The sequence below is a fragment of the Pseudophryne corroboree genome, chromosome 2 (genome assembly GCF_028390025.1).
Source record: "Pseudophryne corroboree isolate aPseCor3 chromosome 2, aPseCor3.hap2, whole genome shotgun sequence".
In the NCBI taxonomy this organism is placed as follows: Eukaryota; Metazoa; Chordata; class Amphibia; order Anura; family Myobatrachidae; genus Pseudophryne; species Pseudophryne corroboree.
The window spans coordinates 686,347,606-686,372,516 of record NC_086445.1 but is presented as its reverse complement, the minus strand read 5'-3'; the positions used below and the strand labels follow the sequence as shown (position 1 = coordinate 686,372,516).

Here is a 24,911-nt window from a genome sequence, read left to right as displayed (position 1 = left end):
ATATATTCTGGATAATTTTGTCTGGTTCGTGGTTTACCCTACAAGTCAATTATGACTACAAATTTTAGTACTTTATGTAATTTCAACACTTGATACAAATTTTTGTGTTTTTATGTGATTATCATACCTGACTTATACACGGGTTTAGTTGAGTTCATATATATGTTTGTGTGTGTGTGTGTGTGTGTGTGTGTGTGTGTGTGTGTGTGTGTGTGTGTGTCATGTTTGTCATAGTGGTATCACTTATGCTAATTTTATTGGTATTAATAAAAGTTTACTTTTATTTTTTGAGGCTGTCTGGTCCTAATAGGCTCTGGAGGAATCATATAAGAGTGCTCCCAAAATAGAGTCTTCTTTATCTTCTTTATTTCAATATTTGAAATATTTATAAACCGTACTGATCTGTACTGATTCTTGGTGGATCATGGCTCCCTAGAAACAACTAAAGGTCACTTCTTTATCTCAGCTGGTTTAAATTTCAATCCCTGGGCTCTGTAATCCATGAGAAATCTCAACAAGTCCTCTCCAAATACCTTGGTTTGTACCCAGGAAACCTTTTTAGCTCGACAAGCTTCAGCTACACCTCCAGATACATCACAAGTAATTTTGGTGAATGAGCTTTCACTTACTGCTCGGACAATGCAACAACTGTTTAAATACTTTCTGGTAGATATTATGCAAGCAAACAATGGTAGCTGCTCAATCATTCCTGGAAATAATTATATATCAGGTGCTAGAAAAGGGGAGGGGTCACAAACAAACAGCAGACAGAGAGGGGGTTGGTGCTTTTCCCCCCCTTTGTATCCCCCTAGCACACTAAAATGACCTGTAACTATACTTGAACCTATCCGGTAATAGAATTTCAGAGAAATTGGTTGAATGAGTTTGCAAAGACATGTTTAGCTGCTGAGCTGCGTCGAAGGCTTCTCCAACATCAGCAGTCCTAACACTACATAATGGCAGTGCCCACATAGGGCCATGTGATTTGTCTACAGTAAGGCCTCATGATAAAGATATTATGTCTGATAAACATTCATTGTTGAAAGAAATTAAATGAGAGATTAATGATCTGGAGGACAATACAGACCATCTTGAGAACACGCTATAAGAATTAGTGGCTTACCTCAATAGCCTTCTTATTGCCCATGAATCAATAGTAGCAGAGATGACAACTCTAAAAGATAATATGTCATACTTGGGGGATCACTTTTGATGCAGCAATACAAAGGTAAGGGGGATCCCGGAGTTGGTATCACCTTCTGAACGTCAAGTGTTTGCAATGTCCCTACCATCTTATGCTGAGTGTGACCTCTCTATTGACAGAATGCATCATCTTCCTAAATCTCACAACTCACCAGCCAATGTTCCAAGAGACACTTTACTCCGTATACATTTTTTTCATGTCAAAAAGTTAATCCTCAAGGCCAGCAGGGCTGAGTCAAATTCGGCAGCTCATGGACAGGTGTAAATGTTTGCTGACTTTTCAGCCACCACTACCACCAAGCATCAATCTTTTCAACTCCTTATGTCTCTTCTTGAACTGCATAGTCCTGAGATGTTCAGGGAATAACATGCGTTTTATACTATTTATTTTATTTATTTATTTAGATGTGTTATTTCCAGATTAATATTGTATATTTCATAATGCTATGCTCTATGGTACAATATACATAATTGTAGCATATTCATGAATTAATGTTTGCCATATTAATGATGATGTTTCTCTTTTGGATGTGTTTATTGTATATTTTTGATTCTTTAAAGTGTTACTATTGCATGGGTAAGGATGTCTCTAGCCCATGCACCACTATTGTGGGTCTGGAAGTCTTCCCATCTCAACCCCTCTTCAAGGCCTTGGAGACACTGACCATCTCCTTCAGCCACCTGAAGCAGTCCAAGTGCTCTCAGCTTCTTTCTTAAAATATCATCACCAATTCTCCTAACAATACTACTATATTAACTTTTTGGTGTGCCTTAAAAGCTGTGTTTAGGGTCACTGCTATTCAACAAGGACCTCAGCTGATGAAGCATTGCAGAGGGAGCTGGAGACTCAGCTTTCCTCCCTCGAGTCCCAAAATAAAAATCTCCCCTCTGAAACCCTAAAAAAACCAAGTGACCAAGCTTAGCTCCCAATTTCAGAAGCTTTTGCCGAGAGTCACTATAAGTTCCATACATCAGTTAATAATACCAGTAGGATGTTAGATTGTAAATGAAGGTGTCAGAGGGCTCACAGTAGAATTCATACCTTCTAAATGATCAAAATCAAAAAGTTGTCAGCTCTGCACTTATATCTAATCTGTTTGCTGAATACTATACTCAACTATACAATGTATCTCCTGTTCCTATAACATCACAGTCAACAAGGGAAGACATTATCTCTTTCCTTTCAGATTATAATTGACTTCTCTACCTAGTGGTGACCTAGCCCTTCTAAATGCCCCGTGGACAGTCATGGAAGTTGAAGCCTCCATTAAAACTATTTCCAAGAGTAAAGCCTCTGGCATAGATGGCTTCATCAACTCCTTTTATACTTCCTTTAGTACTACTTACTATCTACCTTGTCTTGGAAAAATTCTTTAAGAAAAATGAATGCAGTTAGAAAAAAGAGATAGCGACACTTCAGCTTTCCACTTTTGGGAACCGAACCCATAAAATTGTTGTTACAGTATGCTTCTTTATGCAAGATTGTGGGTGCATATAAGTATAAAAAGTTCACTTCAAATTCCTGGCTCTATTACATTTTTCTCCTAAAATGCTACTCATCAATGCTTTTATTTAAACACGGTTTGAGGGATATCTTCATTTCTTAATTCCATTTATATCTGACTACTTATATGAACATGATAATATTTTCATAAATGCTCTTTCTATTTTATGTATATACCTGGTTGCTGCTACTAACTGTTCCTGGGCGCATGGTCCCTTCTTGTGGTGATAGAAATAAAGTATTAGAGCAATAATGAGGGATTTATCAAAGCTTGGAGAGAGGTAACATGGTGAGAGATAAAGTACTACCTAATCAGCTCTTTACTGACATGTTACAGGTTGTTTAAAAATGATAGGAGCTGATTGGTTGGCACTTTATCTCTCTCTCCACTTTATGGGCAGTATTCTATTACCTGCTGTACTTTACTGCACAGCAAAAAGGTAATTTAATGCAATCCAATTATAGCCCATTTTTACTGTGCAGTAAATGACCCTATACCGCACGGAAACATAAAGCTGCGGACCTATATGTTTCCATGGAAGTGATCGCAGCTTTGAAGAACACTTCTCAGGGGTTAGGTTTTCGACTGCCTGAGGCAGGCAAACCAAACCCCCAATAAGTGTTTGTGGCCGGGGCTAATAGGATAGCCCCAGGGGAGATAATTAGCCACGGCTATTTGGATATCGCTCTCCAAACTTTGAAATATCACCCCTTTAGTCCTGCTCCTTATTTATCTCTGTACACTCAATACAGCAGTCCTGGCCAGGTGATCCATGATGTTAGCATTTTTCTCCCAAATAGCTTTGGGTCATCATTCTCAATATATTTAATAAAGCCAATGTAATGTACAAACTATCATAACCTTGCTGAAAAGAGCTAAGAACCTGAAAACAGTGTCCTCCTAAGTCTGCCCTATCCCTGATCAAACTGTCACATAGGACACATACTGTAGGACACTGTAAAAAAAATAATAGATAGATATAAGGCAGAGTGAGACAGAGCACAGGTCACGGTTTTCAGTTCAGCTAATCCCAGGCTGGAATTAAGTATCACAGCTTTATTTACAAAAAAAAAAAAAAAAGTATTGATGATAAATTGTTTTCTTGTTATATATACATAATTTGGCAAGCAGCATAAAGTAAAGCTGCACTTTGGGGGTAATTTCAAGTTGATCGCAGCAGGAATTCTGTTAGCAACTGGGCAAAACCATGTGCACTGCAGGGGAGGCAGATATAACATGTGCAGAGAGAGTTAGATTTGGGTGGGGTGTGTTCAATCTGCAATCTAATTTGCAGTGTAAAAATAAAGCAGCCAATATTTACCCTGCACAGAAATAAAATAACCCACCCAAATCTAACCCTCTCTGCAAATGTTATATCTGCCCCCCCTGCAGTGCACATGGTTTTGCCCAACTGCTAAAAAATTTCCTGCTGCGATCAACTTGGAATTACCCCCTATATGCATATACCTTACCTATTCAGGTTTTCTATGACGCAAATCTTCAGCTACTGTAGGTCATCATTGACCACAAATACTATACAGTGTTCTACTGTCTAATAAACAAATGATGAATATGTGCCATACAGTATGGCAAGAATACATTTAAACATGCTATATGAAAATGATGAGTAGATATATTTGAGTCACTAGTGTTTTGCTGTCCTTGAGTAATGCACAGATGTCGTAATGCAAAACAAATTATAGAAAAAAGAAATGCTCTCATAGAGAGCCACAGACATAAATACACAGGAACTTAGAGGGTGGGTATCATCCTAATGGAAAGTTTACTATTCCAGGCTGAAAAGTTAGGGAAACGTGACAGGAGGAAATCTATTTATTCAAGCAGTAATACAGCAACTGCACATAACATAATAATCAAAATGTGCTCTGAATTGTTTAATTGCTCTTATATTTAGATCATATATCTCCCTTTAGACCATTGTGAAATGAATGATTGCCAGTAAACCGTGGGCAGCAGTTATAATGAGGAAACCCAGTGAGGAATTGTGAAACATCATTGCATAGATGGACATAAGTACTGTGTTAGACAACTGCATATCTGGAGGGTATTTCCATACTAAAAGTAAAATAATCTACTTAGATACTATAATGTACTAGCATATAAGGAAGGACGTATATAAAAACATGTTGCAATAACACATGTTGTAACCAATAGCAACCATTTGGATATACTACTGTCAAAGTCTGCAGATGCATTTGTTCAATAAGCTAATTTCAGGTGTCAGAGATACATATGGCTTGAGATGCAACATAAAGCAGCAACTATTACCTATTATACTGTATATTTATATTCATATTTATAGCACCAACATGCTACTCAGTGCTGTAAATTGGTATTCAAATAAATAACATATAATGACATGAAACAGAACAACATAAAATAAAGATGGCCTTGCCCATACAAGCTTACAGTCTAAAAGGCCTCTAGAACATAATAACTGTTGGTTTGGAAGCGCCATAGGGCTACTGTAAGGCATGACAGGATTCTGGATGGTCACTCACTGTTCTTCATCCAGAATATTTTATCCACAGGATCGATCTTCATAGTGGCAAAAAGGAATTCCTAAAACAGCATTTTCATCCAGTCTATTAGAATGTCCAGCTCCCCAAAAGCTTTTATTATTGCTTTTTTAAGAGCCAACTAGAATTAAAAAAGAAGACATTTTTAATTGGATCTCCCTATATAGAGAAATTATATATACTAAATTATGAATACAAGAGATCTTTTGCAGAGCATTCGCATTCATTTGCAGATACAGTATATAGATATAAGTGACCTCCTTATATTCAGGTTTATATGGATGTATAATGTCTTTTGTACACAGCAAACAAACGTGTTATAAAGAAAAGTTACAATTGTTAACACCCTCCGTCGCGCTCTCAAGGTAACAAATATTCGAAGAGTATACAAAAACTCGTATTGTTAATCCACACAGATAGATACTACCAATTGATGTTCAATGTCTGTTCATTGGGGGTAATTCAGACCTGATATTAGCAGCAAATTTGTTAGTAGTTGGGCAAAACCATGTGCACTGTGGGGAGGAGGGGGGGGGCAGATATAACATGTGCAGAGAGAGTTAGATTTGGGTGGGGTGTGTTCAAACTGAAATCTAAATTGCTGTGTAAAAATAAAGCAGCCAGTATTTACTCTGCACAGAAACAAAATAACCCACCCAAATCTAACTCTCTCTGCACATGTTATATCTGCCACAACTGCAGTGCACATGGTTTTGCCCAAATACTAACAAATTTGCTGCTACAATCAGGTCTGAATTACCACCATTGTCTTTATCAGCGGCTGTGTAGTCCTTATGGTCTCATAAATAAGTCTCCTTCATGGTTTATTTGCAGTGTGTTTACGAGCCAACTATCGTGGACTAGGAACAGAGGGGGAATAAAAGAAACCTTTATGTGTACAGAACCATCCGTATATATGTATTCATACATGTGAGCATTAAAAACAACTATGACTGAGTGGAGAGGTTTTCACTGTTCGATTGAGTGTGGTTATGAAAGAAACCTTTATGTTTTACCACTATCTAGATATATGTAAGCAGAGTGTGAGCATCACTATTTTTACTATAAACACCGAGGTAAACCTATAATTTGGATAAAGATCTCCAGTACCCATTGTTCGGAGGGAATCTACTTATTTTTGGAATATTAAGCATCACCTTTCAGGATTATTAACAGGGACTAAGACGTTTCTTATTTCTTTTTTATGGTTTCCCATCCTCTATGAGAACATAAGGACTACACAGCCGCTGATAAAGACAATGAATGGAAATTGAACACCAATTGGTAGTATTTATCTGTGTGCATTAACAATACGAGTTTTTGTATACTCTTCGAATATTTGTTACCTTGAGAGCGCGACGGAGGGTGTTAACAAATGTAATTTGTCTTGTATATTCATTTGTGTATGGTGACACATTCACGTTAACATCTACTATAGCTGCTCTAGAGTGCGCAGGAGTTATCTCTTATTTTTGTATCTATATTGTGTCTTATAAAGAAAGTATCTTCTCTTTTCATCAAAGATGTCCTGTCAGATACAAGTGAGTCTCTTGAATATTATGAGGCTTTAGTCATGTGTCCCAAAAGAAGCACATACATTATGATCAATACACATATCTGACTTATATCCAGTACTTCCTATTTGGTTTCATATATGGAATTAGATTATGAGATACTGTGGGCTAGATGCATCATCGCTTGGAGAGTGATAAAATGGAGAAAGAAAAATTAGCAGCCAATCGGATCCTAACTGCCATGTCACAGGTTGTGTTTGAAAAATGTCAGCTAGGAGTTGATTGACTGGTCATTTATCACTCTCTATTTTATCACTTTCCGAACGATGATGCATCTGGCTAGCGTTTTTTATTAACAGAGGAGATCAGGGAATCACAGTGCTGAAGTATAACCTGCATTATTCGGAACATTTATGTGATAGTTAGTAAAGATGAGAATAATGAATTGTAAGAATTTGATGATTTTTGACATGCAAATCGATACATGGAAAGCTTGAATACAGCATTTAGACTTTCATTTTACACATCATTAATTCGTTATTGTATACTGTTATGTGTCCAAAACAAAAGATGCTAAAATTTTTGGGCATGTACAAAAAACAGATAGTATAAAAACTAAAGATGTGCGGTGGGCACTTTTCGTGTTTAGGTTTTGAATCTGAATCCTCGCTTGTGTTTTGGATCTGGGTTAATTTTGCCAAAACCACCCTTTCGGGTTTTGGTTTTGGATCTGGATGATTTTTAAAAATACTTAAAAACAGCTAAAATCACAGAATTTGGTGGTAATTTTGATCCAACTGTATTATTAACCTCAATAACATTCATTTCCACTCATTTCCAGTCTATTCTGAACACCTCACAATGTGCAATGAGGTAGCTGGATGACTTTGCTAAGCAACACAAGTGTGCGGCACAAACACCTGGCCCATCTATGAGTGGCAGTGCAGTGGCAGACAGGATGGCAGATTTAAAAAATAGGCCCCAAACAGCACATCATGCAAAGAAGAAAAAGAGGTGCAATAAGATAGCTGGATGACTTTGCTAAGCGACACAAGTGTGCGGAACAAACACCTTGGCCCATCACAGTGGCAGTGCAGTGTCAGACAGGATGGCAGATTTAAAAAATAGGCCCCAAACAGCACATCATGCAAAGAAAAAAAGAGGTGCACCGAGGTTGCTGGATGGTTAAGCTAAGCATGAGAAGCTGAGCCACCAGTCATGAACATAGGCCAAGGCCTTAGCCTTTCCTTGCCACTTCGTGTAGTGGATGGCATATTGACAATTTTACATTTCTCATCAGAAAATTTCTTTTTTTTTTCTGGTTATTAATTTTTGCTTCTTGGATTTTACACGCCATCCATGACATTGATCATCGGCCTTAGCAAACGATGTTGATGGAATTGCATCGTCAATGTCATGACTGGTGGCAGCAGCAGCTTCAGCACTAGTACTAGGAACTGGAAGTGGTTCCGAATCTTTCCCTATTTTTTCCTCCAAATTGTTGTTCTCCATTTCACAGGACAGCACCCCTTTATTATTACAGCACGCAGAACAGTGCCCATTAATTTTCACAGCACCCCTGTATTCTTACAGCATACAGGACCAGTGTAATGTTATTTTAACAGCAGCAGCAACCCTGAATATATACAACATACAGGGCCAGTGTAATGTTATTAAGACCCCTATATTTCACAGCATACAGGAACAGTGTGCTTTTAATTTTTGACTGCACCCAAACTTTTATAGCAGATAGGGCCAGTATAATGTTATTAAGACATCAGCACCCCTGTATTTCACAGCATACAGGAACAGTGTGCCTTTAATTTTTAACTACACTCAAACTTTTATAGCAGACAGGGCCAGTGTAATGTTATTAAGACATCAGCACCCCTATGTTTCACAACATACAGGAACAGTGTGCTTTTAATTTTTAACTGCACATAAACTTTTATAGCCGATAATAACAGTGTAATTTTATTAAGACATCAGCACCCCTATATTTCACTGCATACAGGAACAGTGTGCTTTTAATTTTTAACTGCACCCAAATTTTTTATAGCAGACAGGACCAGTGTAATGTTATTAAGACATCAGCACCCCTATATTTCACAGCACATAGGAACAGTGTGCTTTTTTTTTTAACTGCACCCAAACTTTTATAGCAGACAGGGCCAGTGTAATGTTATTAAGACATCAGCACCCCTATATTTCAAAGCATGCAGGAGCAGCATGCTTTTAATTTGTAAGAACTGCACTAATATTTTTAGAGCAGAAAGGGACAGTGTAATGTTATTAAGACATCAGCACCCCTATATTTCACAGCATACAAGAACAGTGTGCTTTTAATTTTTAACTGCACCCAAACTTTTATAGCAGACAGAACCAGTGTAATGTTATTAAGACATGAGCACCCCTTTATTTCACACCATACAGGAACAGTGTGCTTTTAATTTGTAAGAACTGCACCCAAATTTTTATAGCAGACAGGGCCAGTGTAATGTTATTAAGACATCAGCACCCCTGTATTTCACAGTGCCCCTGCCCCCTGTACAACACAGTGACAGCCAGGACAGCAACACATATGTACAGCTGCAGCACCCAGCAGTGACTCCAGTGGCAGCTAGGATAGCAGGGACAGCCAGGACAACACCCTTAACACAGCACAGATGCACCACAGTGACTGCAGCAGCACCCCAACAGAGCACACACTAACCCCACGCCACCACCCATAGAGAGACAGAGGCCTGTCTCCCTCACTCTCCAAGTCCAGAGTGAAAATGTTAGTGACACGCGGCTGTTTATATGAGATCCAGAGCCCGTGAGAATCCGACAGCGGGATGAAGATGTTTTGCCTCATTCTTTTTTTCCGAGTCTGGCGGGAAAACCCAAGCTGGACTCGAATCCGGGCTCGGGACGTGATATTCGGTAGGGTTCGGTTCTCAGGGAACCAAACCCGCTCATCCCTAGTAAAAACAGGAGAGTTTGAAAAAGCAGAAAACAGTATCCCAAGCAATGGCAGTCCTGAAACACATTCTTGGGGGGGGGGGGGGATTCAATTGTTTCTCCCCACAGCTGAAACTACAGTAGATGGCACCCAATGGAGCAATTCAATTGTTGCTCTGTTTGGGCACAAATGCTGCACACATTTCTTCTCACAGCCTCTTGAGGTGGCAAAAAGAACTGTGAGAAATCTGTGGTTTGGGCACCCAATGAGGGTTTGAGTTTAGCCGCTAAACCCTCTCTATTTTGATAATTAATGGGTGCCCAGAACAAATATATATAGAATTGGCCAAAATAGTTACATTTCCCCCTTAGACTGTAGGCAATTTGGTAGTTTTAAACATCATACACAACTCTCTTCTTGAATGCTTGGTTCATAATACAACTCCCAATTTAAATAAATCAATATGTATTTGTGGTGGAAAACTGAGAAGAAACTCATTGTATATAACAAAAAGTTGTTCATCGTCATATTACCTTTTCAAAAATGTCTTTGGTAGATTTCAGTTCATGCATTGTGATGTCCCCACAGCTACAATCGATGTTAAATTGCTACAAAAAGTCAACAGGATATCTTTTAAAATTGCATTTTTTATACTGTACATTTTATTCCTTATACTGTACATGTTTTGTGTCTGTGTTACATTGTTATGCTATTCATCTTCCAAGTGTATTTTATATGGTTAACTAAAAATCTAAGTGCATTTTAATCAATGTCAAAAAAACATTCAATCACACCAGAACTGACAATATAATAGACAGTCACATTGCTAACATTATTAAATAAGAAATAAATTAGGCCAAGTTCGGGAGTAACTTTTGATGAAGAACAGGTGACAACAATGAAGAGTGTAGTCTTAAACTATTAGTAAAATTACCTTTGAAGTGTCATTTTTACACTTTCCACCCAAATCATATCCAACCAGACCCCAAAACCTACAAGAGGTCCGAAAGAGAACTTTATGGGGACAAATTGGTATTAATGTGTTCTGATGGCATCTGCCTTGTTAAGGAAATGTAATGTGTCATTGAACTTTTTGAGATGAGTAAATCACTATTTGAGAGAGTTGAATCAGGACCACAATGGCATGATCACTGCAGCAAGATATGGAACTCTCAAAAAGCTGGATAAGAATGTTTTTCCTTAGCAGGGAAAGGGTAAAGCTGTGTTCGCCTTATACATTATTTCTCAAATCTTTTAGTTTGTTGGACCAGTGTAGCTGAACATGAAACAATGCTTTTGGCAAGTTTTATAGAATGGATGTTCTGCCTGCTGGAGTTTGGTTTTAAAACACAACCAATAAATAAATAAATACCAATGAAGGGCCTGATTCTGAGTTGTACGCGCTCTCACCAGCGTCTACTGGTGGTCGCCCATCTGCTACTTTATTCAAATTCCATTACAGTCTCCTTCCTTGCTGAATGTGCAAGGTCTGAGATGCCCACTTTTAGCATCCATGCATGCTGTAATATCTATTGGTGCATCCTTATATGCCACCATCAGATGCACAATCGAATCTTGCACCTGCCCTATGACAGGTGCATGTTTTCTGTCTGACCATAGCCTCTTATGCCTGCGGCTGTGTGTCTATGAATGCAAACAATACTCCCATAGCGATTGCTAGCCACCACCCGCTCAACGCCCAGGGACGCCCATCACTTTTTCACACATTTCTGATATCAGCCATCTTGATCACTACAGTGCTTTTGTGCATACACTCTGTGTAATGCGCACACCATATAAGTCTTTGGAAATTTTTGCTCGTGTGCAATTGCAAAAAGTCACTCAACTACGTGAACACTGGCATTGCGTGCAGGATTCTGTGCACTCTGAATCAGGCTCTAGTAACATGTATATTTACAGTATATGGTATTAAAATATATACAGTAGCACTTACACAAGGTTTTGGATTTCTGAGTGCACAAAATAAATTTGTGATCTTGCTGGCAGTGATATGGTGCAGCGTGTCCAATTTATCAGAGTGTATGAAGACTTTATTCACGTAAAAATGGATAATGTGTTTCAGGAAACAGCATCGTTCTGATGGCTAGAAACAGACACACACTATTAAGATTGTGCACATACACACAAGTACCACCAGATGAAGGTACACATAGCTACAAAAACATATTGAATTATGTCTTAGGAGAGACTAGGGAATGTTTACTAACAATACATCAATGTGCAAAATTAGCATGGAACCACAATAACCAATCAGCTAATGGCTATAATCTTTAAATGGCAAATTAGTAAATGAAAGCAATTTATGGGATTTCATTGGCTGCTATGATTTCATGCTAGTTTTCATGTAATTATGCATCCATGAAAGTTTATGGCAGTTATTAACAATTGGGTAGTGGCTTTATAAACCTTTAAGGTGGTCTTAACTGCTATTCTTAATGCACAATAAATATATATAAATAATTTATAAATATTACCACCACATCGTTAATAACATATAACCACAGCATAATGCATTCCGTACTTTACCCTATTCCTTAGCTACATACCTATTATTACATGGTAAATATGATTTAACGTTATAGTTTTTCGTTTACAGTATTCATCCATCTACAAGTTACATATTGTTCTACACAAGTGTCCTCTTACAGCCTTGCCACAATGTGTACACATCACTCAGGCAACTCATGGAAGATCGGGTGCAGAGCCGACCCTAACCAATATGATGCCCTAGGCAAGATTTTGACTGGTGCCCCCTAGTACCGACACTTGTTCCGCCTCTGACCCTGCACCCCTTTCCCAGCACTATCACCCCTCACAAATAGCAGTCCTCATTTTGGTGCTCCTACCCCCTATCTTTTAAATAGGAACAGTGCGCACATTCGGTGCACAGCCCGAATGGTAAGGGGCATGGCCACACAATAGTACCCCCAGTTCAAATTATGCCAAACAGTACTGCAACTTTATTCACATTATATCATGCAATAGTTTCCCTTCTTAACATTACATCACAAGGTAGTACCACTTTACATTATATATATGTTACTCCTCACAGTAGTGCCCCTTATTCACATTACATCACACTACACCATATTGCTATTTATTCACATTAGACCACACAATAGTGCCCTTTCTATATGTTATGCCACACAGTAGAGCATCTTATTCACATAATGCCACACATTAGTAATGCATTTATACACATAGTACCACATAGTAATGCTCCTTACACATTATTAATGTCATTATAAACATAATGCACCTTACACATTATGCCAACCTTTATTAATGCCCTTATACACATAATGTCCCTTACACATATGATACACAATATTAATGCCCTTATACACATAATGTCCCTTTTACATATTCTGCACATTATTAGTGAACTTATACACATAATGACACACATAGTGCACCTTACACATGTGCCACACATTATTAATGCATTTTTACACATGATACACATAATGCCCCTTACACATATACCGAACACTATTGCACATCCAACCCACCCACACACAGCACTCACACGACCACTAACACTGTGACTCTGCTTGGATACAGATGTGTCCTCATATATCTTGCCTCATTACGACATGCAGCAGGAGATGCCTGGCGTGAGTCAGCTGGCAGCTCTGCTAATGTTGGGTGCCTTTTTTATGAAAATGTGTCTTAGTTGCATTACTATGTGGCTAGGATGCACAAGCAGCTTCTGCTGATAAAAATGATATGCGGCATGCATATATATTCTGTGTGCCAATGTGTCTGTATCTGCATATGAAATGCTGTGTTACAGTGATTTCCAGAAATACACTGTAACATAGCATTTCATATGCAGATACTTCTGCAGTCACACACAGAATATAGGCATGCTGCATATAATTTTAATCAGCAGAAGCTGCTTGTGTCCCTAGACATACCAAATGCCTTAGGCATTTACCTAGTTTACCTATGCCTAGGGCTGGCTCTGATCGGGTACATGCACCCGTGATCCATACACACTACATGAGTACACATCACAGAGTACATTTCTAAATATTTCTGGACAATCATAGGAAGTTCAAGATGGCCAGAGCCAGCCCTAGGCATAGGCTTAATAGGCAAATGCTTAGGAGCATCTGGGAAAGCCTAGGGGCATCGGAGCAGGTTGGACATCTAAGCTTCGCTGCACTAGCACCAGATTTTAGAAGTCCCATCTGACGGTGGCTGTCCTCTGATATGATGTATAGACTTTCCGGCACTGCTGCACTGTTATATGGCAGGCAGCAGAGCAGACCAGCAGCAGAAAGCCTGCACAACTTAGTGCCGATCATACAGCTACTGCAGCATCCATCAGTGTGACCTAAGGTCATGTCAGTGTAATTCACAGCAGAGAGCATGTCGTGGAGGAGATATGTTAGGGTTTGGGTTGCTGGAGACAAACAAGGACGGGGGCTTATTATTATCTCCAGTAGCTCAATAATGCTTACTAATACCTCCAGTAATGCTTACAAATACCTCCACTACTTTATAATACTTACTAATACCACCAGTATTGATTACTAATACTTCCAAAATTATGACCACAAAGACCATATTTTAAGTCTCATGTTATTATATGGTAATACTTACTGCAAGTACTAAATACACATAATAAGCACCCCAACAAGGACATAGTATGGCCTATTGCTATTTTTAATTCATTATATTTACTTCAACTTGGGCACAAATTGCATTTCACTTAATATCACATTAGATATCCATACATGTATTTGTTCTGTCCTTAGGCAGCCAGGTAACACTTTGGTCAGCCAAATTGGCACTTTTTTGTGCAAATAGAGCAAAACTTTCTACATGTGTTGGGACAAAATAATTGATTTGTTAGTTGAAATGCAAATGAAATATGACAACATTTACATAAGTGTGATGATTGGTCTGCTGTACTTCATAAGTCTTTGTTTTGTATGGTTGTTGGGCTTGTCTGTCAAATTGCCTAACTCTCCATATTTATACATTACCCTGATTGTGGTACTGTAAATGTACTGTATTCCTAATAATCCCATCTGTATGTAATAACTAATAGTACCTGACATAAATTCAATAAAAAGGCTAATTTTGACAAAACTGATTAAGCTTAGTATCGAGAGTAAATACATTGTATTCATCAAGCATACTAAAAACAGTTTCTACTAAATGAAAAGCTGTTTACAATATGTAAATTAGCCCAGGACAAAAAAATGTGTACAGTACATGTATGTTCTATATTCATATTTGTTTGCAAATCAAATAATTATACAGCATGGAATTACCCCTTCATATATTTTTGGATGCTATTTAGATACGCTCTGAAACATGTAACTATTTATGGCAGTGTTGTAACCAGGGGCGTAGCCAGAACTTTGTTTGCCCCATAGCAACATTTGGATGGGACCCCCATCCCAATGCTTCTAGAGAGACACTTCCCTGCAGCAGTTGTTAATTTTATGCCGTATAATAGTGCTCTAGTTCATTTTCTGAACCGTATCAGAGCCTTATCTGATGTTATGCCCCATAGTAGTGCCCTAGTTTCTTTTATGAATCATAGTAGTGCTTAAGTTCACTCCATGTCACATTTCAGAGCTGCCGGTACACATTATGCCGCACAATACCCCCAATTCACATTATGATATATAGTGCTCCCCGTTCATATTGTGCCTCATTACAATGCCCTGGTTCATATTAAATAACATTAAAATGCCCTCCAGTTCATTTTATACTACACTAGAATGAGCAGGTCCAGGAGCATACCTAGATATATTGCAGGCCCCAAGGAAAAAGTTTGAACGGACCCTACGTACCACGCAATGGCAAAAAATGTATATAACACATGTAACAGTGACAGGGAAGGTGGGCCCTCTCAGCTCTGGGTCCCATAGCAGCTGCACTGCCTGCACCTATGGTAGCTACGCCCTTGGTTGTAACTGTTTTGTACAACTGGATTTGCAACAGCTGTAATTTCTTTAATTTATAATAATATCCATATATACAGTTTATTTGTTTTAATATGTTAAAGAAAGTCATATTATATGGGTATATTTATATAAAGAACGAACATAAGTGGTCATTCCGAGTTGTTCGCTCGCTATCAGTTTTTAGCAGCCTTGCAATCGCTATGCCGCCTCCCATTGGGAGTGTATTTTAGCTTAGCAGAAGTGCGAACGAAAGGATCACAGAGCGGCTACAAAATATTTTTGTGCAGTTTCAGAGTAGCTTCAGACCTACTTAGCGCTTGCGATCACTTCAGACTATTCAGTTCCTGTTTTGACATCACGAACACGCCCTGCGTTCGCACAGCCACGTCTGCGTTTTTTCTGGCACGCCTGCATTTTTTCGAACATTCCCTGAAAACAGTCAGTTGACACCCCGAAACACCTTCTTCCTGCCAATCACTCTGCGGCCAGCAGTGCGACTGAAATGCTTCGCTAGACCTTGTGTGAAACTACATCGTTCGTTGTAATAGTAGACGCTAGGATGCACAAGCAGCTTCTGCTGATAAAAATGATATGCGGCATGCATATATATTCTGTGTGCCAATGTGTCTGTATCTGCATATGAAATGCTGTGTTACAGTGATTTCCAGAAATACACTGTAACATAGCATTTCATATGCAGATACTTCTGCAGTCACACACAGAATATAGGCATGCTGCATATAATTTTAATCAGCAGAAGCTGCTTGTGTCCCTAGACATACCAAATGCCTTAGGCATTTACCTAGTTTACCTATGCCTAGGGCTGGCTCTGATCGGGTACATGCACCCGTGATCCATACACACTACATGAGTACACATCACAGAGTACATTTCTAAATATTTCTGGACAATCATAGGAAGTTCAAGATGGCCAGAGCCAGCCCTAGGCTTAGGCTTAATAGGCAAATGCTTAGGAGCATCTGGGAAAGCCTAGGGGCATCGGAGCAGGTTGGACATCTAAGCTTCGCTGCACTAGCACCAGATTTTAGAAGTCCCATCTGACGGTGGCTGTCCTCTGATATGATGTATAGACTTTCCGGCACTGCTGCACTGTTATATGGCAGGCAGCAGAGCAGACCAGCAGCAGAAAGCCTGCACAACTTAGTGCCGATCATACAGCTACTGCAGCATCCATCAGTGTGACCTAAGGTCATGTCAGTGTAATTCACAGCAGAGAGCATGTCGTGGAGGAGATATGTTAGGGTTTGGGTTGCTGGAGACAAACAAGGACGGGGGCTTATTATTATCTCCAGTAGCTCAATAATGCTTACTAATACCTCCAGTAATGCTTACAAATACCTCCACTACTTTATAATACTTACTAATACCACCAGTATTGATTACTAATACTTCCAAAATTATGACCACAAAGACCATATTTTAAGTCTCATGTTATTATATGGTAATACTTACTGCAAGTACTAAATACACATAATAAGCACCCCAACAAGGACATAGTATGGCCTATTGCTATTTTTAATTCATTATATTTACTTCAACTTGGGCACAAATTGCATTTCACTTAATATCACATTAGATATCCATACATGTATTTGTTCTGTCCTTAGGCAGCCAGGTAACACTTTGGTCAGCCAAATTGGCACTTTTTTGTGCAAATAGAGCAAAACTTTCTACATGTGTTGGGACAAAATAATTGATTTGTTAGTTGAAATGCAAATGAAATATGACAACATTTACATAAGTGTGATGATTGGTCTGCTGTACTTCATAAGTCTTTGTTTTGTATGGTTGTTGGGCTTGTCTGTCAAATTGCCTAACTCTCCATATTTATACATTACCCTGATTGTGGTACTGTAAATGTACTGTATTCCTAATAATCCCATCTGTATGTAATAACTAATAGTACCTGACATAAATTCAATAAAAAGGCTAATTTTGACAAAACTGATTAAGCTTAGTATCGAGAGTAAATACATTGTATTCATCAAGCATACTAAAAACAGTTTCTACTAAATGAAAAGCTGTTTACAATATGTAAATTAGCCCAGGACAAAAAAATGTGTACAGTACATGTATGTTCTATATTCATATTTGTTTGCAAATCAAATAATTATACAGCATGGAATTACCCCTTCATATATTTTTGGATGCTATTTAGATACGCTCTGAAACATGTAACTATTTATGGCAGTGTTGTAACCAGGGGCGTAGCCAGAACTTTGTATGCCCCATAGCAACATTTTGAAGGGACCCCCATCCCAATGCTTCTAGAGAGACACTTCCCTGCAGCAGTTGTTAATTTTATGCCGTATAATAGTGCTCTAGTTCATTTTCTGAACCGTATCAGAGCCTTATCTGATGTTATGCCCCATAGTAGTGCCCTAGTTTCTTTTATGAATCATAGTAGTGCTTAAGTTCACTCCATGTCACATTTCAGAGCTGCCGGTACACATTATGCCGCACAATACCCCCAATTCACATTATGATATATAGTGCTCCCCGTTCATATTGTGCCTCATTACAATGCCCTGGTTCATATTAAATAACATTAAAATGCCCTTCAGTTCATTTTATACTACACTAGAATGAGCAGGTCCAGGAGCATACCTAGATATATTGCAGGCCCCAAGGAAAAAGTTTGAACGGACCCTACGTACCACGCAATGGCAAAAAATGTATATAACACATGTAACAGTGACAGGGAAGGTGGGCCCTCTCAGCTCTGGGTCCCATAGCAGCTGCACTGCCTGCACCTATGGTAGCTACGCCCTTGGTTGTAACTGTTTTGTACAACTGGATTTGCAACAGCTGTAATTTCTTTAATTTATAATAATATCCATATATACAGTTTATTTGTTTTAATATGTTAAAGAAAGTCTTATTATATGGGTATATTTATATAAAGAACGAACATAAGTGGTCATTCCGAGTTGTTCGCTCGCTATCAGTTTTTAGCAGCCTTGCAATCGCTATGCCGCCTCCCACTGGGAGTGTATTTTAGCTTAGCAGAAGTGCGAACGAAAGGATCACAGAGCGGCTACAAAATATTTTTGTGCAGTTTCAGAGTAGCTTCAGACCTACTTAGCGCTTGCGATCACTTCAGACTATTCAGTTCCTGTTTTGACATCACGAACACGCCCTGCGTTCGCACAGCCACGTCTGCGTTTTTTCTGGCACGCCTGCATTTTTTCGAACATTCCCTGAAAACAGTCAGTTGACACCCCGAAACACCTTCTTCCTGCCAATCACTCTGCGGCCAGCAGTGCGACTGAAATGCTTCGCTAGACCTTGTGTGAAACTACATCGTTCGTTGTAATAGTAGACGCTAGGATGCACAAGCAGCTTCTGCTGATAAAAATGATATGCGGCATGCATATATATTCTGTGTGCCAATGTGTCTGTATCTGCATATGAAATGCTGTGTTACAGTGATTTCCAGAAATACACTGTAACATAGCATTTCATATGCAGATACTTCTGCAGTCACACACAGAATATAGGCATGCTGCATATAATTTTAATCAGCAGAAGCTGCTTGTGTCCCTAGACATACCAAATGCCTTAGGCATTTACCTAGTTTACCTATGCCTAGGGCTGGCTCTGATCGGGTACATGCACCCGTGATCCATACACACTACATGAGTACACATCACAGAGTACATTTCTAAATATTTCTGGACAATCATAGGAAGTTCAAGATGGCCAGAGCCAGCCCTAGGCATAGGCTTAATAGGCAAATGCTTAGGAGCATCTGGGAAAGCCTAGGGGCATCGGAGCAGGTTGGACATCTAAGCTTCGCTGCACTAGCACCAGATTTTAGAAGTCCCATCTGACGGTGGCTGTCCTCTGATATGATGTATAGACTTTCCGGCACTGCTGCACTGTTATATGGCAGGCAGCAGAGCAGACCAGCAGCAGAAAGCCTGCACAACTTAGTGCCGATCATACAGCTACTGCAGCATCCATCAGTGTGACCTAAGGTCATGTCAGTGTAATTCACAGCAGAGAGCATGTCGTGGAGGAGATATGTTAGGGTTTGGGTTGCTGGAGACAAACAAGGACGGGGGCTTATTATTATCTCCAGTAGCTCAATAATGCTTACTAATACCTCCAGTAATGCTTACAAATACCTCCACTACTTTATAATACTTACTAATACCACCAGTATTGATTACTAATACTTCCAAAATTATGACCACAAAGACCATATTTTAAGTCTCATGTTATTATATGGTAATACTTACTGCAAGTACTAAATACACATAATAAGCACCCCAACAAGGACATAGTATGGCCTATTGCTATTTTTAATTCATTATATTTACTTCAACTTGGGCACAAATTGCATTTCACTTAATATCACATTAGATATCCATACATGTATTTGTTCTGTCCTTAGGCAGCCAGGTAACACTTTGGTCAGCCAAATTGGCACTTTTTTGTGCAAATAGAGCAAAACTTTCTACATGTGTTGGGACAAAATAATTGATTTGTTAGTTGAAATGCAAATGAAATATGACAACATTTACATAAGTGTGATGATTGGTCTGCTGTACTTCATAAGTCTTTGTTTTGTATGGTTGTTGGGCTTGTCTGTCAAATTGCCTAACTCTCCATATTTATACATTACCCTGATTGTGGTACTGTAAATGTACTGTATTCCTAATAATCCCATCTGTATGTAATAACTAATAGTACCTGACATAAATTCAATAAAAAGGCTAATTTTGACAAAACTGATTAAGCTTAGTATCGAGAGTAAATACATTGTATTCATCAAGCATACTAAAAACAGTTTCTACTAAATGAAAAGCTGTTTACAATATGTAAATTAGCCCAGGACGAAAAAATGTGTACAGTACATGTATGTTCTATATTCATATTTGTTTGCAAATCAAATAATTATACAGCATGGAATTACCCCTTCATATATTTTTGGATGCTATTTAGATACGCTCTGAAACATGTAACTATTTATGGCAGTGTTGTAACCAGGGGCGTAGCCAGAACTTTGTATGCCCCATAGCAACATTTTGAAGGGACCCCCATCCCAATGCTTCTAGAGAGACACTTCCCTGCAGCAGTTGTTAATTTTATGCCGTATAATAGTGCTCTAGTTCATTTTCTGAACCGTATCAGAGCCTTATCTGATGTTATGCCCCATAGTAGTGCCCTAGTTTCTTTTATGAATCATAGTAGTGCTTAAGTTCACTCCATGTCACATTTCAGAGCTGCCGGTACACATTATGCCGCACAATACCCCCAATTCACATTATGATATATAGTGCTCCCCGTTCATATTGTGCCTCATTACAATGCCCTGGTTCATATTAAATAACATTAAAATGCCCTCCAGTTCATTTTATACTACACTAGAATGAGCAGGTCCAGGAGCATACCTAGATATATTGCAGGCCCCAAGGAAAAAGTTTGAACGGACCCTACGTACCACGCAATGGCAAAAAATGTATATAACACATGTAACAGTGACAGGGAAGGTGGGCCCTCTCAGCTCTGGGTCCCATAGCAGCTGCACTGCCTGCACCTATGGTAGCTACGCCCTTGGTTGTAACTGTTTTGTACAACTGGATTTGCAACAGCTGTAATTTCTTTAATTTATAATAATATCCATATATACAGTTTATTTGTTTTAATATGTTAAAGAAAGTCATATTATATGGGTATATTTATATAAAGAACGAACATAAGTGGTCATTCCGAGTTGTTCGCTCGCTATCAGTTTTTAGCAGCCTTGCAATCGCTATGCCGCCTCCCACTGGGAGTGTATTTTAGCTTAGCAGAAGTGCGAACGAAAGGATCACAGAGCGGCTACAAAATATTTTTGTGCAGTTTCAGAGTAGCTTCAGACCTACTTAGCGCTTGCGATCACTTCAGACTATTCAGTTCCTGTTTTGACATCACGAACACGCCCTGCGTTCGCACAGCCACGTCTGCGTTTTTTCTGGCACGCCTGCATTTTTTCGAACATTCCCTGAAAACAGTCAGTTGACACCCCGAAACACCTTCTTCCTGCCAATCACTCTGCGGCCAGCAGTGCGACTGAAATGCTTCGCTAGACCTTGTGTGAAACTACATCGTTCGTTGTAATAGTAGACGCGCGTGCGCATTGCGCCGCATATGCATGCACAGAAGTGAAGATTTTTTTGCCTGATCACTGCGCAGCGAACGAAAGCAGCTAGCGATCAACTCGGAATGACCCCCATAGTCCACCATGTTGTACAAAAAGGGAATAATATTTATCATAATATGCTATAATATAATATAATATAATATATTACCATACAATATTAGCAACAAGAATCATGAATGGAAAAAGAGACTTACAGGAATGGACTGCATTGAAGATGTCTTTAGCATCTGCAAATGTATATATTTATCTTGCTGTTGCTGAAAGTATAAAAAAATAGATATTTATTTATATTGTAATCAATTTTTGTAGGTGAAATAATGAGCTCATTTTAAAGTATAAATAGTTCTTGGTACTTACAACTGAAGAGCGCATTGCGTCAAATATTTCTCTTATATGTATAATGTCTTCCATTGTTGGCGATATGTCACATGTAGGCGAAGGCAGTACGCCTGCCATTGCAGCATTAAAATACATCACAATCATAGAAACAACTCTCAACAGATCTCTCTTCATTTTATTTTTGATATGCTTTCCAGCCCTGAAAAGATAATAAAAATGATGATCGTTTTCATTTATAAAAAATAACCTCATAATAATATATCTAAATGTTCTAAGTTTACACATTATATTCTAAAATAAAATTACTTTGTAAACATATTTTATTAGTTTTTTTTATATGTTTGCATATGTAAACATAAAAGTTATTTGATCAATTAACATTTTGTGGCTTTAATCCTATCTTTTCTGTGTATAATAATTTATAATCTTTTCAGCTATGCAGATATTGTGTTATTGAGATCTCTGATAGACAAAACATAGTAAATCCTGACAGCTACAGGTCAGAACAGTTTACTACAAGCAATGTATAATAAATGAACTCAGCCAAGAGAACTTTTCCCATGAAATAAATTTTGATGTAATTTATTATAATTATTTTATGCCTTTTAATAATACTTAAGTCTGACTACAATAACAATATATTGATATAATAATATTACACATATCTTTTATCTGGCCAAAACAAACATAACAGAAAGAAAACTACCAAAATACTATATTTAAAGTTTGGTATACTGCTACAGACCTATATATATATATATATATATATATATATATATATATATATATATATATATATAATAAATCTATTTAATAACACATTTTCAATTCATTATCTGTTAAGATATCTGAAAAAAAAAATCCATTCAATTTGGAAGTGTCATATGTTGGCAGTTTTCTAAACAAACAAGAGGGTTATGACCAAAATGTTGTAGAAATGTAAGCTTACCTGTGTATTGTCCCAACTTTTACTTTAAATGCCCTCTGAAAATGACCATATTTATACTGACTCCACCAGGAAGAATTCAGGTGTGTGCTGGAAGTCTCCATTGCAATATTAAAAAAAAAAGAAAAAAAAGGATTTATTCTTACCCTATTTTCCTAGAAATGAACAAAAATTGAATTTCAGTTTCAATTTTTCTCCACTATTCTAAAAATAATTTTAAAAATCTATGGCCACTCTTTCCTATTCCTGCAAAAGGTGATTCCTCTTACTTTCCATGACTCATCACATGAATCAATGAATTCATGTATGCAGGTATACTTAAATAAGATAGGTGCACTGTGTCACACCTTTTTATTTTCCCTAAAATACTAAGCTAGTAACTAAGAAAACAAATATGACTACATGCATATGGTAAAAATGAAATACTATGAATCAGTAGAAGATCTGGAGCAATTAGGGCAATATGTGAGAAAAATATACATTTATTAACTAAGAACATTTTTGCTTACTCTCCTGTTATTTTTTTTCTCTCAATAAAAAAAGTAATGCTGTCCTCCAGGATGTCTGTGTACTGAAAGATGCGGTCCAGGATCCTCTAGATATTATGTATATGTGGCACCCTGTAGTGAATCATATATATGCCCCTTTAAATATTAAATGACAGTATTACTACCAGAGAGTTTATTTGTCTGGTACAGCGGGGGTTAAGGCATGGACCAGAGAAAGGTCACATGTCCTGTTTTGTGAGGTGGCAGGATGCTAATGGACCAAAGTGGTGTAGCACAAGTGGAGCCTTGTGGGGAGAAGAGCACGGTGACACGTGTATTGGATAGAAGCCATTATGGAAGGCAGAATGGAAAGCGACGAAAGTCATGTGGTCACGCAAGACGGTGGAGAGCTGCACTGCAGAGTGAAAGCAGTGAAATGCTTCCGTGGAATTGTGAGAGCCAGGAGAGTGGGCGTGAGGTGCCGCAGCTGGGGACCGGACACAGCCAGGCCTGAGCAGAGGAGCGGATGCTGGGGCCATCTTGAAAAGGTTTGAACTCACTAAGTGGTGACAAGTGTTAGGCTCGGAGCAACATGGAGAACCTGAGTGCGTTACATAGACTGTGTTTGTGATGGACTGCAGGAGGGTGAGTGCTGAACCCCATTTTATTTGTCACATACACAACACCCTATAATCATAAGGAGAGGGAAGGCTGCTAGGCCTAAGACCAACAATTATACAGAGTGACCCTTATTTGAATGCTGTGCTAAGTAGTGTAGAGACACTTATTCTTTTGATGAAAGGTATAGATACATTTTTTGCCTGGAATAAGAGATACAGAAACATTTCTCTTTGAGTTAGTTGCTAAGGAAACTGAGTTAGCTGCTTGTTTGGAAACTAAGGTGGTCATTCCGAGTTGTTCGCTCGTTACCGATTTTCTCTATATTGCGATTAGTCGCTTACTGCGCATGCGCAATGTTCGCAGAGCGCATGCGCTTAGTTATTTTACTCAAAAGTTAGGTATTTTACTCACGGCATTACAAGGTTTTTTCTTCGTTCTGCTGATCGTAGTGTGATTGATAGGAAGTGGGTGTTTCTGGGCGGAAACTGGCAGTTTTATGGGAGTGTGTGAAAAAACGCTGCAGTTTCTGGGAAAAACGTGGGAGTGGCTGGAGAAACGAGGGAGTGTCTGGGCGAACGCTGGGTGTGTTTGTGACGTCAAACCAGGAACGACAAGCACTGAACTGATCGCACTGGAAGAGTAAGTCTCGAGCTACTCAGAAACTGCAAAGAAAAATCTTTTCGCAATA

General features: G+C 38.5%; 1 protein-coding gene across 1 annotated transcript; it reads right to left on the bottom strand.

Annotated features, from left to right (window-relative positions):
* Positions 1-4,622: 4,622 nt before the first annotated feature.
* On the bottom strand, positions 4,623-22,354 carry LOC135051082 (interleukin-20-like). Its single transcript, XM_063957256.1, has 5 exons — positions 22,187-22,354; positions 22,024-22,086; positions 11,661-11,810; positions 10,240-10,314; positions 4,623-5,369 (listed from the first exon to the last, which is right to left on the bottom strand). The coding sequence occupies exons 1-5, from the start codon at positions 22,340-22,342 to the stop codon at positions 5,292-5,294; spliced, it is 522 nt and encodes a 173-aa protein (XP_063813326.1). The 5' UTR covers positions 22,343-22,354; the 3' UTR covers positions 4,623-5,291.
* Between the last annotated feature and the right edge of the window lie 2,557 nt (positions 22,355-24,911).

Bases quoted from the DNA above. Each gene is read 5' to 3' on its own strand.
- LOC135051082 (XM_063957256.1), bottom strand. From the start codon at position 22,342: ATGAAGAGAGATCTGTTGAGAGTTGTTTCTATGATTGTGATGTATTTT. The intron at 11,811-22,023 runs GTAAGTCTCTTT...GTCTGTTTCTAG, and splicing joins CTTCAATGCAGTCCATTCCT to CCATCAGAACGATGCTGTTT. The intron at 5,370-10,239 runs GTAATATGACGA...TTTTAATTCTAG, and splicing joins CCAAAGACATTTTTGAAAAG to TTGGCTCTTAAAAAAGCAAT.